Here is a 13,063-nt window from a genome sequence, read left to right as displayed (position 1 = left end):
AAAGGAAGCAATTACAACCAAGAAGGAAAATTAATAAAAATATATAGAGACGCAATCATTGATGTTATAAAAACAAAAAAATAAACAGGAAGGGGAATAAGATATCATAACCCATATAAGTTTCACCAAATGGACAATATGGTAATTTAATTATTAACTTAAATAAACTTTATGGTCAAAACAAATTAATTGCTAAGGATAGAATAACTGAAAAGAAGTCATTAAACACTAAAGTTGATGAAGATTTAAATGATTTAATTAATAAAAGATATAACAATAAGAAAAAGCATTCAAATCATTCAATAAAAATATTTAAAGAATTAACAGAAAAGTCAGGATTACCTATCAATAAAAGATCTATGAAATTTAAAAAAGTAATTAGGGACAAGGTTATGACGTTTGTCCATGTAATCCAAAAGAATTGGTTAATGACTTGGAGTTAATATTTGTGGTTCAATTAATGCTGGAAATAATAATGAAGAACTAAAAAAATGAAGGTATTAGAATAATTGATGAACTATTAAAAATGAATTCTCTTTTACCAGAACAACATGAAAAGTTAAAAAAATTATTTTTCTTGAATTTAGATTTTAATTAAAGTTTTTTAATTATATAAAATGGAACAAAAAATAGTATTAAGTTCTGAAACAGTTAAAGATAATAAAAATACTCCGAGTGATTTTACAATCAGATTTAGTCGTTTTTTTAAGTTTAGATAAAAATAAAACTTATGTTGTTGTTTGGATAGTATTAACACTATGACCTATTCTTGGCATAATATTAGTGATGAATATGACAATAAAAGAATTCGTTATCATAATGGTAAAGAATGGAAAGATATCATATTTACAAATGGTTCTTACAGTTACACAGATATTAATAATTATATTAGGGAAACATTAATAAATAATGGCGATTATGAATTTGATAAATCAGAAATTGCTCCAATAAGTTTGGAATTTGATTTAAGTAGTTTTAAGATTTTGATTTCAATTACAGATAATTTTAAGTTGGATTTGGAAATATCAAATTTTCATACATTGCTTGGATTTGAGAAAAAAAAAATTAGACAAAAATGAATTGGGAACTAAAACACCAAATATAACTAACTCTGTGGATACAATTTACATTCATTGGATCTTATTGATAATTCACTTGTTGATGGTAATTTCAGTGATATTATCTATGCTTTAAGTACTGCAGATTTAACAAGAGCTTATCCATTTACAAAAGAACCACAAAGAGTTGGATATTCTGAAATTAATAAATATATATAAATTCAATTAGAATATATATACAGATGTATTTGGTAGAATAATTAATTTTAATGAGGTTGAAACAAGTTTACATTAATATTAAAAGAAATTTGAAAATTATAAATTTTAGTTTTATATAATGTACAAAAAAGTTTATGACAAAAATAAAGGAATATTTATTTATGTTGATGCTCACACAGGAGAAGAAATCATACACGGGACAGGTATCTTTGACACTTTAACGAAATTAATTCAATCCTCAATTAGCACAGCTGGAAAAAAAGCTTTGGAAACAGCAGGAAAAGCAGCACTTGAAAGTGGAACAAAAAAGGTTGGAACAGAAGTTGGAAATTTGGCTGCAGCTAAAATTGTTGGAAAATTTAAAAAGAAACCTGCTCCGGCAGTTGGTAATTTAATTGCTAAGGAATTACAAGAAAAGAATAATAAAAATAATAATAAAAATAATGATAATGAGGAGGATATTCATATGAGAATAAATAGAATATTGTCAGGATCTGGGACTTTAGCTCGTGCTGGAACTTCAGCTCAACAAAAACGTATTAACAGATTAATTTATAAAAAATAAAAACTAAAATAAAAAATAAAATAATATATAATATATACATGTTTAGAACAAAAGAATATTGCGAAAGATACGAACTAACTCCTATTCAATTAGATACAGCCTTAATATCTGTCTTGGGAAATAATGTTAAACAACAAAAAAACGGATATCACTTTACAATTAATGATAGAAGTTCATATTTTGATTGGTTTAATGGCTATTTTGAAGTAAGTTTTAAAGTAAATAAGCTTGCTGATGGTAATAATTATGATGTTGGAGATCAAATTGCTTTAATTAATAATGCAGCTTCATTAATTGATCAGTTAGTGGTTAAACAAAATGGAAAAATTGTTTATGATTGTAATAATTTATACAAAGTAATAAATGTAAAGAGTTTGGTTGAACTATCTGAAGATTATGTAAGAACAACTGGAACAAATGAATTTATCTATTTAGATATAAATGATACTGCTGAGAGCAGGAAGGATCAAGCTAAATATAATTCGGGGTTTGCATCAAGAAAAACATTAATCGAAGGTGGTAATGAGGTAAACACTAAAATTCCATTAAATAATTATTCATTTTTTCAGGGTTTAGAAACTAATATTTTACCTCCAAGTCAAATTCAAATAACACTGCAGCTGACAGATGATGATGAATTAATTTTGTTACAATTACTCTACCAGCATCAGCAGCATTAGCTCTAAAAATTAATTCATCATCATCTGTCAGCTGCAGTGTTATTTGAATTTGACTTGGAGGTAAAATATTAGTTTCTAAACCCTGAAAAAATGAATAATTATTTAATGGAATTTTAGTGTTTACCTCATTACCACCTTCGATTAATGTTTTTCTTGATGCAAACCCCGAATTATATTTAGCTTGATCCTTCCTGCTCTCAGCAGTATCATTTATATCTAAATAGATAAATTCATTTGTTCCAGTTGTTCTTACATAATCTTCAGATAGTTCAACCAAACTCTTTACATTTATTACTTTGTATAAATTATTACAATCATAAACAATTTTTCCATTTTGTTTAACCACTAACTGATCAATTAATGAAGCTGCATTATTAATTAAAGCAATTTGATCTCCAACATCATAATTATTACCATCAGCAAGCTTATTTACTTTAAAACTTACTTCAAAATAGCCATTAAACCAATCAAAATATGAACTTCTATCATTAATTGTAAAGTGATATCCGTTTTTTTGTTGTTTAACATTATTTCCCAAGACAGATATTAAGGCTGTATCTAATTGAATAGGAGTTAGTTCGTATCTTTCGCAATATTCTTTTGTTCTAAACATGTATATATTATATATTATTTTATTTTTTATTTTATTTTTTATTTTTTATAAATTAATCTGTTAATACGTTTTTGTTGAGCTGAAGTTCCAGCACGAGCTAAAGTCCCAGATCCTGACAATATTCTATTTATTCTCATATGAATATCCTCCTCATTATCATTATTTTTATTATTATTTTTATTATTCTTTTCTTGTAATTCCTTAGCAATTAAATTACCAACTGCCGGAGCAGGTTTCTTTTTAAATTTTTCAACAATTTTAGCTGCAGCCAAATTTCCAACTTCTGTTCCAACCTTTTTTGTTCCACTTTCAAGTGCTGCTTTTCCTGCTGTTTCCAAAGCTTTTTTTCCAGCTGTGCTAATTGAGGATTGAATTAATTTCGTTAAAGTGTCAAAGATACCTGTCCCGTGTATGATTTCTTCTCCTGTGTGAGCATCAACATAAATAAATATTCCTTTATTTTTGTCATAAACTTTTTTGTACATTATATAAAACTAAAATTTATAATTTCAAATTTCTTTTAATATTAATGTAAAACTTGTTTCAACCTCATTAAAATTAATTATTCTACCAAATACATCTGTAATATATATTCTAATTGAATTTATAATATATTTATTAATTTCAGAATATCCAACTCTTTGTGGTTCTTTTGTAAATGGATAAGCTCTTGTTAAATCTGCAGTACTTAAAGCATAGATAATATCACTGAAATTACCATCAACAAGTGAATTATCAATAAGATCACAATGAATGTAAATTGTATCCACAAGTTAGTTATATTTGGTGTTTTAGTTCCCCATTCATTTTTGTCTAATTTTTTTTTCTCAAATCCAAGCAATGTATGAAAATTTGATATTTCCAAATCCAACTTAAAATTATCTGTAATTGAAATCAAAATCTTAAAACTACTTAAATCAAATTCCAAACTTATTGGAGCAATTTCTGATTTATCAAATTCATAATCGCCATTATTTATTAATGTTTCCCTAATATAATTATTAATATCTGTGTAACTGTAAGAACCATTTGTAAATATGATATCTTTCCATTCTTTACCATTATGATAACGAATTCTTTTATTGTCATATTCATCACTAATATTATGCCAAGAATAGGTCATAGTGTTAATACTATCCAAACCAACAACATAAGTTTTATTTTTATCTAAAATTAAAGAACGACTAAATCTGATTGTAAAATCACTCGGAGTATTTTTATATATCTTTTAACTGTTTCAGAACTTAATACTATTTTTTGTTCCATTTATATAATTAAAAACTTTAATTAAAATCTAAATTCAAGAAAAAATATTTTATATAACTTTCATGTTGTTCTGGTAAAAGAGAATTCATTTTTAATAGTTCATCAATTATTCTAATACCTTCATTTTTTAGTTCTTCATTATTATTTCCAGCATTAATTGAACCACAAATTAACTCCAAGTCATTAACCAATTCTTTTGGATTACATGGACAAACGTCATAACCTTGTCCCCTAATTACTTTTTAAATTTCATAGATCTTTTATTGATAGGTAATCCTGACTTTTCTGTTAATTCTTTAAATATTTTTATTGAATGATTTGAATGCTTTTTCTTATTGTTATATCTTTTATTAATTAAATCAATTAAATCATCATCAACTTTAGTGTTAATGACTTCTTTTCCAGTTATTCTATCCTTAGCAATTAATTTGTTTTGACCATAAAGTTTATTTAAGTTAATAATTAAATTACCATATTGTCCATTTGGTGAAACTTTATATGGGTTATGATATCTTATTCCCCTTCCTGTATATTTTTTTTGTTTTTATAACATCAATGATTGCGTCTCTATAATTTTTATAATTTTCCTTCTTGGTTGTAATTGCTTCCTTTTGCTTTAAATCAAGATCTGTTTTGTTTGTTTTTCTAGTTATTGCACCAGATTCATTACCCAATTTTTTTTATTTCATCCAATACTTGTTTTATAATATCCTCTACTTCTTTCCTAGTCATTTTTCATCAGATTTTCAGATTCAGTGTGAAAAAAATTAAACACTTCTTGCGGTGTATAATATTTTTTTTCATCTAAAAGACCTAAATCAATATTTTTATTAAAATTAACTGTAAATTCTTTTGGTCTTGCTCCCAATTCTTCTTCTGATTCTTCAAACACATCATCTTCATCATCCAAACCCATATGATCTTTCGGCGGTAATAATCGTGTTGGTTCTCGGAATAGTTTTTCCAAACCCATAGTATCTTCCAGCGGTAATGGTTGTAATGGTTGTTGTAGTCCCGGAGGTGGTTGTTTTTCCAATAACTCTGTCACCATTTTTAGATTTTCTATTTCATGTATCTTATCAGCAAAACTTTTTGGAAGTAACGCTAATTGTTGTTTTATTCCAGGTAATGCTTTTAACTGACTTGATAATTGTTCTTTTTGACTTTCTATTTTTTCAGTAATTGGTTTATAAATTTCAGTATACATTTCCCGATTTGTAGCTTTTCTTATTTTTTCTCTCATTATTTCTTCTCTAAGATCTCTCATCTTTTGCCCGACTAATTTTTTTCTTATTATCATTTCATTAAGTTTTGATTGCATTTATATAATAATGTAAGATAATGTAAAATAATGTAAAATAATGTAAGATAATGTAAGATATTGTAAAATAATGTAAAATAATGTAATATTATATAAATGGAAATTCCAAATTATGATACAAAAAATGATAAATCCAATAACTTTAAACATTTTTATCCTTTTATGCCAGATTCATGTTTTAGAATGTTAATATGTGGATCGTCAGGATCTGGAAAAACAAATACACTAATGCATATACTTCGAAAACCTCTTATATATTATGATAAATTATACTTGTATGCTAAAAACCTAGAACAATCTAAATATCAAGATTTAATAAATCACTTAAATGAAATTGCAAAAAAAATAAAGTAGATCCAAATGAAATACTTGAATATTCAGCTGATCCGACCAAATTGAACCTTGTGAGAATCTTGAATCAGAAAAACAAAAAGTAGTAATATTTGATGATTTGTATGTGAAGATAAAAAAGTTCAAAATGAAATAACAAAATACTTTATTCAAGACGCCACAAAAACTGTTGTGTTATTTATTTAAGTCAGTCTTACTATAAAACAACAAAAGATATTCGAATTAACTGTTCACATTATATTTTATTTGAAAGTCCAGGTAAAATGGAAAATAATAGGATTTGTGATGAACAAAATATAGATCGTGATACTTTTGCTAATGCAACAAATCAAAAATATGATTTCTTATATATTGACAAACCAAGGAAGTTTTTAAGAAAAAACTTTACTGGTAATATATAATAAATATATATAATGGGAGTTTTTAATGATGTAAAACAAATTAATCAACCTGACAGTATAAGTAAAGTTAAATTTGATATTGATTTAAGTGATATGCTACTAAAAAGCAATTCAAAAAGCTTAAAAAGGAAACGGAATCGTATCTTCACAGAAATAAGGAACTTGATAACACAATGAATAGAGCATTAGATATGGGAGGTAATGAAATAATCAACCTAGGAAATCCAGATAAACCCAACGATGCAGTTCCAAGACGGTTTGTGTATAAAAAAATTCAAAGTGTAATAGATGACTATGAACTTGAAGACATCAAAAGTATAAAACAAACACTAGAAGTAGAAGTAAAGAATATTGAAGAATTAACAAAAGATTTTAAAAAGAATTCATTATTAATTAATCAATTACAAGGTAAAATTGAAGAAGAAATGAAAGCTATGGTTGATTCTATTAAAAGAACTTGAAGAGAAATCTGATTTGACAGATGACAACATAAAAGAAGTATTTCGAGTTAATTTAAACATTTTATTCACCCAAATTCAAGAATTAAAAGATAGTATGATTAAACATGAAGAACTAAAAGACAAGATTATTGAAGCTGAGAAAAAGTTACAAAATATGTATCAGTTAGAAATCAGAACAGAAATAAATAAACTAAATACTGAAATGACAAAAGGGAATCAAGATTTACTCGATACATTTTAAATAAATTTGCAGAATATAAATCTGAACTGGAAAAGGCAGCTTCACAAAGAGGTGATGATCATGATACAGCATTAGATAACTTAAAAAAGAAATTAATTCTAAAATAGATGACTTTAAAAAACAAAATTCGAAATTGGATTAGTATTGTTGACAACCGTCACAATTTAAAATATGCAGAAATTAAGTAATATTACAAAAAAATTACAAGAAGATATTAATGAATTTAATGATAAAATTAAAAAAATAATAAATGATCTGGACTCTGTAGTTGAAAAATCAGCTAAACAAGAAGAAGCAATTAAGATAATTAATGATCAAATTAAAAAAATAACAAATGATTTGGACTCTGTAGTTGAAATATCAGCTAAACAAGGAGAATCAATCACTGCTAATACCCAAGTAATTACTGCTAATACTAAAGCAATAACCGCTAATGTCGAAGAAATTACCACTAATACCCAAGAAATTACAAAAGTAAAAAATGTTTTCTTAAAACAAGAAACACAATTAGCTAGAACAAAAGGCGTTGTTGACAATTTATCTGCTTCTGAAGTTGCTACAACAAAACGAGTTGATGATTTAGCTGAAATAATTCTTAAACTTAAAAAGAAAGACAGGAAAATAGAAAAAAGGGTAGAGGAAGTGAGACATGAAGCGTTTCTCTTTGAATACTATTATAACATACTTTTGATTACATACAAATGAAAAAGTATTTTGACCGTCGTGGTGCCTGGATACATTCAACATATAAAAAATATGGCCGATCTGAACTATTAAATATATTTGAAATAAGACCTGGAATTATCTTAGATTATAAAGATTTTATATAAGCATAAACCAACAATATAAAATAGATGTACTAGATATGCTTTTGAGTGGTGTGTTTATAGTCAGAAAAACCGGAACTTATATAATAGATATTAAGATTTTATTAAAGGGTGCAAGCTCCCCGGGTGAACCGTATAAACCGACTAAAAGCCAAATATCACATTTATATATTTAGGTGGCGAAATAATAGGCCTCAGGATGATGTTTACTTTTTGGTATATTTGATAATGTAAATATAACAGCTGAGGCAGCTGAGGACTTTGATACTGATAAGTTAATATCTATGTATAAGAAAAAAATTAAAATTTATCTAAAACAAGGAACAATGTTTGATATTCACCGTATGACGATTCAGCATTTACAGAATTAACATTATGCTTTTGATGGGCAGTTACATCAAATTCTACATATCAATGAACCTGTATCCTATGATAGAACAGCCTTTTGGATTAAAGTTTAATTACTATGTTACCCTAATAATATACTTACTAATTGAAAATAAGATCAAATATGTTGTATAAACAACTCCTCGATATATGTTTATCTTAAAAGGAATGCAATAAATCGTCTGTTTAACTTATAATATTGATTGTAAACACACCGTGTGTCACCAAATTACAAAGCTATAATCTATACGTTTAATGTTTTAAAAATTGTTATGATTACAGCGTAATTCTCAATAAACTGTTTCAACAAAAACTGACACATATGTCGTCTGCGAAACGTTCTATACTAAGGTCATTAAGTGCAGACGGATACAGCGTAATTCTCAATAAAACTGTTTCAACAAAAACTATTATCAACACCGGTGTCATTTTCAAGTTTATCAATATCAACAACTTTAAACAAATATTGGTTTAATGCACCGGTGCCGCTTTATTGATTATTGCAAATAACAGCTGATAAAAGGAATGCGACAATAAATCGTCTGTTTAACTGCGGTATAAAAGTTAGTATATAAATAAGAAATTCGGAAGTAATATTACAGGAGGTACATTTTATAGTTAATTATTTTTAATATTTTTAGATTTTGTTCTCATTTTTGTTAATTGGTAAGGTTTTGTCAAGTTAAAGCAACCTGAAAACCTGTTTTTTTCTTATTTTTTAAATTGTCCGGCATTGGTCAGTTCGGACTGAGGGGTTATAGGTCAGGGGGGTCAGTCCGGACCAAAGACTAAATCTTTTTTTGGTTAAACCAAAGGTTTTCATTCGGTTTAACTAAAGATCTAAAAGATTTTTAGGGTATCAAGGGTACCAAGTGCAACCGAAGGTTCCAGCTTCGCAAGTTAGTATTTTAAGTTTAGGGTAAGATTAAAGTCCACTTATAGAATAGGGTCAAGGGGTCAGGGGGTCAGATTGGCCTAAAACAAACAATTACTATACTACTAACCACAATAGCGCAAACACACATGTACCAAAGATAAACATACAACTACGATCAATTGAATAACATAGAAAAACGATCAAGCAACACATACAGAAGGGCACCGTTATAGACTCACAAGCATACAAATGCACCCACACAAGTAGGGAAAAAAAACAATAAAGTAACGTCTTAGGATTCGGCTGCCAAAATAAAGGGGAGCCACGAATACTTACTAAACTTAAAGGGGATGGGGATGCGAAAGTAGCGTAAACGAAAGGGAAAGGAGCGGGCAATAAGGGGAGTGAGGCAGGGGAAAACACTTACAACAAACAAGAAAACATACGCAACAGACAAGACAGACAAAATAACCAGTTGAAAATAGGGGTACCGCCTTGGAACTGTCAGTAACCTATATAAAGGAAACTGGGGGTTTAAACGCGTTTAGGGCATGCCAACCTCGCTGAGAAAGGCTCTAACATTAGTGCAAAAATAACAGATAGATAAAGCAAAACATAAAATTGAGGTAAATTTAAGGTATATTTACACCAATGTACTCAACAAGTTGTCTGAAGTCAGAGCAACAAGAGCCTAACTTTTAAGGGCACGGCTAAGAAAACTGTAAGACAAAAATCAACTCCCTCGTCCGTTGTATGTAGGATTTAGAAGAAAAACATCATTGAGTCTTACACTTTATTAGTCATCAAATCGGAAAGCGTAGCAATTAACTGTAGTGGGGTCAATCACTAAACATGCACTGTGCTTCGCGATTTTTTGCATCGTATCCTCTTTTGAAAAACTTTTTAACCAATTTTACAATTATTTGATTGAAATAAAGGGTATGTTTAATTTTCCGAATTTTATTAACTACATCTCCATAGTATTCCGGGTGTGTAAGTCCAAGTTTTAAAGGTGTTTTAAGGGGCGTATTGTATTTTTCTAACAGTTCCGACGATCTGTAGTAAAACTTACAAAAAAAACTTTCCTTAACTTATGATAACGGTAACCCTGTTGTAACAGTATATTGGTGATATGAAGATTTCTGTCATTAAAATCATCTATCTTTGAGCAAGCTCTTGCAAAATGAATAAGCTGTGAAATATAGACACCGTATGATGTGCTCGAGGGACATCTCCATCAAGATGGGGAAAATGCACAATTTCAAAATTAAAGTCGTCCCTTTTATCATATATTTTCGTTTCTATATTATTATTCGCAATTCTTAAATTTAAATCCAGAAATGACGCTTCTAAATCTGAAGTACTAGCCTTGTTAAGCTGTAACTCGTTATGGTAAATATATATTTCACCATTTCTGAAAAATATTGGTTGTCCATATCTAAAATATCATCAAGATACTTTGAGGTTTCATTAGAAGCTTCAATGATTTCAAATTGTGTCTCAGTAGATAAACTTAACATGAAATCTCGTTCATAACAGTATAAGAATAAATCAGCAATGAGGGGGCGCAGTTTGTTCCTATCGGGATACCAGTTACTTGCCTGTAAGTTTTATTGCCAAATTTGATAAATATATTATCTAGTAGAAACTTTAGAGCTTCACAAACCTGATCACTCCATAAGTTGTATCTCTTAAATGTACTGTTAGAAACGATTGCTCTAGTTTCATTACAAGTCAGATAAGTAATGTTTTCTTTTGCAAATGTTTCTCAATTAAAGCTACTAGTTTGCAAAAAGTACGTTAAAATGCAATAAACCAACATTCATGTATTTAAAGCAAGTAGTTGAAATAAACTCACAAGAACTTTAGAAAAAGTAGTAAGGAAATAAATATTATACGTTTTATAAGGACAACTCCTTCTTCTACATACGAAGAAGGCAACCTTGAGCAATTATATACTACGCGCTTGTATAAAAGCAATATTAAAACGATTATATATTTTAAAGTAATTACATACCAACGATGGTACACGTTGTGATAGTACCATTCCAGCCAGCTTCAAGGCACGTGGCCGTTTCATCTCCCGCAAAGGTATAACCGGTGTCACAGTATTGTGTAGCAGTTTTTCCAAAAGTCGTTCCGAGTGTTGTATTAAAATGTCCATTTGTGATATTCATTGTTTCACATTCTGAAAGGAATCCATGAAATTAAGAAAGTACAAATATCTGGCTAACATTTTCTACTTAAGGTAGTTCTGCACGTTTGGATAGAATTTCTTTCTACAATGTAGAATTTGCTTAAACTCTGATTTTTCAGAACTTCAGAATATACCTAGAAAATTCAGCAGATAAAAACAGTAGGGTCATGTGCTTGATTTTTTGCTAAACTGATTTGAAAAATGTGGACCTCAGGCAGTATTTCATAATGGGTGTCTATGGGAAAATCATAACTTTCATAACATTTTCGCGAATAGAAATTTTTCTACAATGTAGATTTTGATGAAACTTCTCACAGTTGTAAATAAACATATGGCCTATAATTTGGTGAAATAAAATGTATAGGTCCGTGTGCTTATTTTTGAGATATTTAACCAAGATTAAAGTGAACCGGACATTTCACGCTACTTTTAAGACATTTTTTGAATTTTTTTAACGTGTCATATGTTTTAATATCATATTTTGACTTTAGAAATATACCAACAGTGCCATTATAATAAATTCACTCACAGGTTTTGATTAAATCATAAAATTATTTTCATTTCCGTACGCCGAATCCAGGCTTTATTTTACGTTTTCCGAATAAATGACGTTACGCCATCACTTCCGGTTTATCAAACGTGCAGAACTACCTTAAAACACTGTATAACATCTTTTTACCAGCACTTAAAGCCTTTTACTTTCTTGTGAGACTACCTTCTTCTTGAATTTGTTATTGTTGGGTTTAATATCGCGCCGACACAATTATAGGTCATATGGCGACTTTCTAGCTTTGATGATGGAGGAAGACCCCAGATGCTCTACATGAATTATTTCATCAAAGACGATAACCTTAGTACAACCACTGACCTTCCGTTAACTAGCTAGATGGCTACTTTACATGAAGAATTCAATGCCCCTAGTGCGGCTTGAGCCCACATCGGCGAGGGACAAGTGATTCGAAGTCAGCGACCTTTACAACTCTGCCAAGGATGCCGCTTTTTCTTCGTGAAGATACGCAATCAGTAACACCAGAAATATTGGATTAAGAATAATGCAAGGAAGTCATGGCCACGTGACTGAGGAACATGATAAAAATGCAAATACTGCGTATGAAGATATCAAAAATGCCTACTAACTTCAATTTTATACAGCAGTTACAGTATAACTTTGGAAGAATATAAGGTTCGTTTTAATAACTTTTTTTTTACAATCAAGCACAAACAAAGCTTATTTTTGGCATGAAATCGTGAAAATGACACTAATGTACTTATATGAACTATATCCGAGTGGACCACGGAGGCACATTCGGCGAATTACAACTACCATATTTAATCCTTTATCATTCTTAACACAGACGGTGTAATGAATGTCAGCATGAACATTTGGAATAATTCTGTTTGAAACCATTGCAACTGACCTACCTATCTGGTCACACACTGGAATATTACTCCATGTAGAATTTGCTTGGCACACAATTGAAGAATTTCCACTGATTTTGTACCCTTCTATGCATGTTACTTCAATAACTGAGCCATACTGAAAGTTTTTGTCATCAACATTTCCTGATTCTGGTGTCGGATCACTGCAGTCTGGATTTA

General features: G+C 29.0%; 1 protein-coding gene across 5 annotated transcripts in view; it reads right to left on the bottom strand.

Moving 5' to 3' along the window:
* Positions 1-13,063, bottom strand: part of LOC123551746 (MAM and LDL-receptor class A domain-containing protein 1-like) — a 51,202-nt gene that overhangs the window by 27,155 nt on the left and 10,984 nt on the right. For 2 of the 5 annotated variants that reach the window (XM_053536208.1, XM_053536206.1), the window contains exons 10-11: positions 12,887-13,054; positions 11,285-11,455 (exon numbers count right to left, since the gene is read on the bottom strand). The exons of the other annotated variants lie outside the window; for them this stretch is intronic. In XM_053536208.1, the coding sequence (XP_053392183.1) occupies positions 11,285-11,455; positions 12,887-13,054 (339 nt within the window). The remainder of the gene's footprint in view (positions 1-11,284; positions 11,456-12,886; positions 13,055-13,063) is intronic. 5 annotated transcript variants of the gene reach the window in all.

This window comes from Mercenaria mercenaria, unplaced genomic scaffold (assembly GCF_021730395.1).
Source record: "Mercenaria mercenaria strain notata unplaced genomic scaffold, MADL_Memer_1 contig_838, whole genome shotgun sequence".
NCBI lineage: Eukaryota > Metazoa > Mollusca > Bivalvia > Venerida > Veneridae > Mercenaria > Mercenaria mercenaria.
This window is presented reverse-complemented; position numbering and strand designations above follow the sequence as displayed.